General features: G+C 49.6%; 1 protein-coding gene across 1 annotated transcript; it reads left to right on the forward strand.

The window, feature by feature from the left end:
• Window positions 1–204: 204 nt before the first annotated feature.
• Window positions 205–3,731, forward strand: LOC123834716 (F-box DNA helicase 1-like). Its single transcript, XM_045863761.3, is given in 5 exon segments — window positions 205–385; window positions 388–1,313; window positions 1,508–2,611; window positions 2,613–2,910; window positions 2,913–3,731. Coding segments are annotated over 5 exon segments (2,916 nt in total). The 5' UTR covers window positions 205–306; the 3' UTR covers window positions 3,422–3,731.
• The last annotated feature ends 514 nt before the right edge of the window (window positions 3,732–4,245 follow it).

Raw genomic sequence — 4,245 nt, forward strand, 5'->3', positions numbered from 1 at the left:
CCCTGCTCATGCTCTCTCTCTCTCTCTCTCTCTCCCTCTGCCCCTTTCCCTGCTCATGCTCTCTCTCTCTCTCTCTCTCCCTCTGCCCCTTTCCCTGCTCATGCTCTCTCTCTCTCTCTCTCTCCCTCAAATAAACAAATAAATCTTTAAAAAGAAACTGAGCAGGACTGGGAGGCCAGGTGGCCCGGGCCCTGCAGCGGCGGCGGCAGTGGTGGCGGGAGGCCCAGTCCGGAGCGCCATAGTCAAGGATGTCAAAGATACAACACTGAATTCTTCCCAGCCAGCCAGCAGCGGTGCATCAATGACATGGCCAAAAGCAATTCTGTGGGCCAGGACACCTCTAAGGACTCGGAGGGGGAAATGATCTTTGCTGCAGAGAGCAATTGTGCCTGCCTCAGGAAGGTGATGCCGAAGTAAGACTGGGCTCGTCGGGATCCGCTCTGCCTGCCAGGAAGCGGTCTCGGTCCTTTGAGGACGACAGGAATCAAGGGACAGGGGCCAGTCAGTGGGATGGGGTTTCTAAAAAGACTCCACAGCATCGTTTGTCCCTGTCGTGCGCAAGACCCAGGGAAGCCAGGCAAGAAGCCGAGGACTCTCTGTCACGGCGCTCCGCAGAGTCTGGAGAACCTGGCCAAGAAGTGGAGGACATTGGTCCTGATCCCATTCCTGACTCTTACTATGGGCTTCTTGGGACCTTGCCCTGCCAAGAACCCCAGAGCCACACATGTAGCCTGCCCAGTGAAGTCCTCAGGCACATCTTTGCCTTCTTCCCCGTGGGAGATCTCTACTGGAATGTGAGCCTAGTGTGCCACCTTTGGAGAGAGATCATCAGTGATCTGCTGTTCATTCCTTGGAAAAAGCTGTATCATCGATACCTGATGAATGAAGAGCAAGCTGTGAGCAAAGTGGATGGCATCCTGTTGAACTATGGTATTGAGAAGGAGTCAGACCTTTGTGTGCTGAACCTCATCTGCTATACGGCCACGACGAAATGCTCCCCCAGCGTGGACCCTGGACGGGCGCTGTGGAGTCTGAGGGACCACCTCCTCCTTCCTGAGGCAGAGGCATGCGTGCGTCAGCACCTCCCTGATCTCTATGTGGCAGCTGCCGGTGTCAACGTGTGGGCTCTGGTAGCGGCCATCGTCCTGCTGTCCAGCAGCATGAATGACATCCAGCAGCTGCTGTTCTGCCTCCAGAGGCCCAGCTCCACCGTGACCATGCCAGACATCACTGAGACCCTGTATTGCATCACTGTGCTTCTCTACACCATGAGGGAGAAGGGGGTCAACATCAGCAACCAGATTCACTACAACATTTTCTTTTTTTTTTTTTAAATATTTTATTTATTTATTCATGAGAGACAGAGAGAGAGACAGAGGCAGAGGGAGAAGCAGGCTCCCCGCGGCGCAGGGAGCCCGATGCGGGACTCGATCCCAGGACCCTGGGATCATGACCTGAGCCAAAGGCAGACACCTAACCGACTGAGCCACCCAAGCGTCCCTACAACATTTTCTATTGCCTGTATCTTCAGGAGAATTCCTATACTCAGGCCAGACAAGTTAAAGAGGAACCATCAGTTTGGCCAGGCAAGAAAACAGCCATCCAACTTACACATGAACAACAGCTGATTCTGAGCCACAAGATGGAACCTCTCCAGGTGGTAAAGATTATGGCATTTGCAGGCACCGGGAAGACCTCTACCCTGGTCAAGTATGCTGAGAAGTGGTCTGAGAGCAGGTTTCTGTATGTGACATTCAACAAGAGCATCGCAAAGCAGGCCGGGCTAGTCTTCACCAGCAATGTCATCTGCAAAACCTTTCATTCCATGGCCTATGGACACGTCGGGCGGAAGTATCAATTAAAGAAGAAATTGAATCTCTTCAAGTTGACCCCCTTCATGGTCAATTCTGTCCTCGCTGAAGGGAAAGGTGGATTCATAAGGGCCAAGCTAGTATGTAAGACTTTAGAAAAATTCTTTGCCTCGGCCGACGAGGAGCCGACTATTGATCACATGCCTATCTGGTGTAAGAACAGCCAAGGACAGAGAGTCATGGTTGAACAGAGTGGGAAGCTGAATGGTGTCCTTGAAGCCAGCCGACTCTGGGACAACATGCGGAAGTTGGGAGAATGCAAAGAAGAGGCTTACCAAATGACTCATGATGGCTATTTGAAACTCTGGCAGCTAAGCAAGGCTTTGCTTGCCTCTTTTGATGCCATCTTTGTGGATGAGGCCCAGGACTGTACCCCAGCTATCATGAACATAGTTCTGTCTCAGCCATGAGGGAAAATCTTTGTAGGGGACCCACATCAACAGATCTATACCTTCTGTGGTGCAGTCAATGCTCTGTTTACAGTCCCTCACACGTACGTCTTCTATCTCACACAGAGTTCCAGGTTTGGCGTGGAAATAGCATATGTGGGAGCTACTATCTTGGATGTCTGCAAGCCAGTAAGGAAAAAGACTTTGGTTGGAGGAAACCATCAGAGTGGCATTAGAGGTGATGCCAAAGGCCAAATGGCCCTGTTGTCCCGGACCAATGCCAATGTGTTTGATGAGGCTGTGCGGGTGACTGAAGGAGAAGTCCCTGAGAGGATACATCTGATTGGGGGGATTAATCCAATCCTTTGGATTGGACAGAATCATTGATATCTGGATCCTTCTTCAGCCGGAGGAAGAACGGAAGAAACAGAACCTCGTTATTAAAGACAAGTTTATTAGAAGATGGGTGCACAAAGAAGGCTTCAGTGGCTTCAAGAGGTATGTGACTGCAGCCGAGGACAAGGAGCTGGAAGCCAAGATTGCAGTCGTTGAGAAGTATAACATCCGGATTCCAGAACTGGTGCAGAGGATAGAGAAGTGCCACATAGAAGACCTGGACTTTGCAGAGTACATCTTGGGCACTGTGCACAAGCCAAAGGCTTGGAGTTTGACACCGTGCATGTGTTGGATGATTTTGTGAAAGTGCCTTGTGCCAGGCACAACCTCACGCAGCTGCCCCACTTCAGAGTCGAGTCGTTTTCTGAGGATGAATGGAATTTACTGTATGTTGCAGTAACCCGTGCCAAGAAGCGTCTCATCGTGACCAAATCCTTGGAGAACATTTTGACTTTACCTGGGGAGTACTTCCTCCAAGCAGAGCTGACCAGTAATGTCTTGAAGACCGGAGTGGTGTGCTGCTGAGTGGGGCAGTGCAACAATTCCATCCCCGTGGACACCGTGCTCACCATGAAGAAGCTCCCCATCACTTACAGCAACAGGAAGGAAAACAGGGGTGGCTACCTCTGCCACTCCTGTGCGGAGCAGCGCATCGGGCCCTTGGCCTTCCTGATGGCCTCCCCTGAGCAGGTGCACTCCATGGAATGCACCATTGAGAACATAGTGCTGCCCAGACACGAAGCCCTGCTCTTCCTTGTCTTCTGAAAGCCAAGAGGAGCTTTCTCCACGGTATAGAATGCCTTGTGTGGACTCGAGTTACTTGAAGAAAGCCAGTGTGGGGTAGGGTTCTCACTCAGCTGAACTCTGAATTCACTCACAGAGCATTTTTTGAGGAATACGAAGCCAACAAGAGTTGGACCTGCCATTTCTCCATTCCCTGTAGGTAGCCAGTTCCCACTGCCCCTGCTCTATGCGCATCAGGCTGGGGGTGCGGGGGATGTTCTTTTGATAAAAAAACATTTTATGTATTTAAACTTTTATTACAAGATTTCAATTAAACAGGCATTGTAGCACTGGCAAAAAAAAAAAAAAAGAAACTGAGCAGCTTCCTCCTTATATGGTTTGGGTAGCACTAAAAGTCTTACAGACCTAAAATTTTCTTCCCCATCAACTAACATCAGTGCCTAAAATCTCACATTCATGTTATCCCTTTTAACAAAATGTTAGGACAATCTTTCCTAACTTTTCAGTATGAATGTGTTTTCAGATTAGCTGAGTAAGTGAAACTTGGGATGAATACATACTGGTGCATACAGTGGAGGACAGGATAGTCCTGTCTGTCTCCTTGGTAGTGGGAAATATTTGATATGGAATCCAGATGCATGATTTATTGTATACATGACCCAATTACATGACCACCAAATATTTGAGGGTTATCACAGGTACCTGAGGGAAAGAGGAAGAGAAAATAATATTCTGGGTGAATTCACTACCATAGGTTTTCAGCCTTGAACTCCCATCTAAAGGCACTGCCTTGGTGCGTTGAGCTAGACCACATGTCCCCATGTCACTCAGAGTTTCTTCAGTGT

This window comes from Mirounga angustirostris, unplaced genomic scaffold (assembly GCF_029215605.1).
Source record: "Mirounga angustirostris isolate CCGP_5_RB_7025 unplaced genomic scaffold, mMirAng1.0.hap1 SCAF_1, whole genome shotgun sequence".
Classification (NCBI taxonomy): Eukaryota; Metazoa; Chordata; class Mammalia; order Carnivora; family Phocidae; genus Mirounga; species Mirounga angustirostris.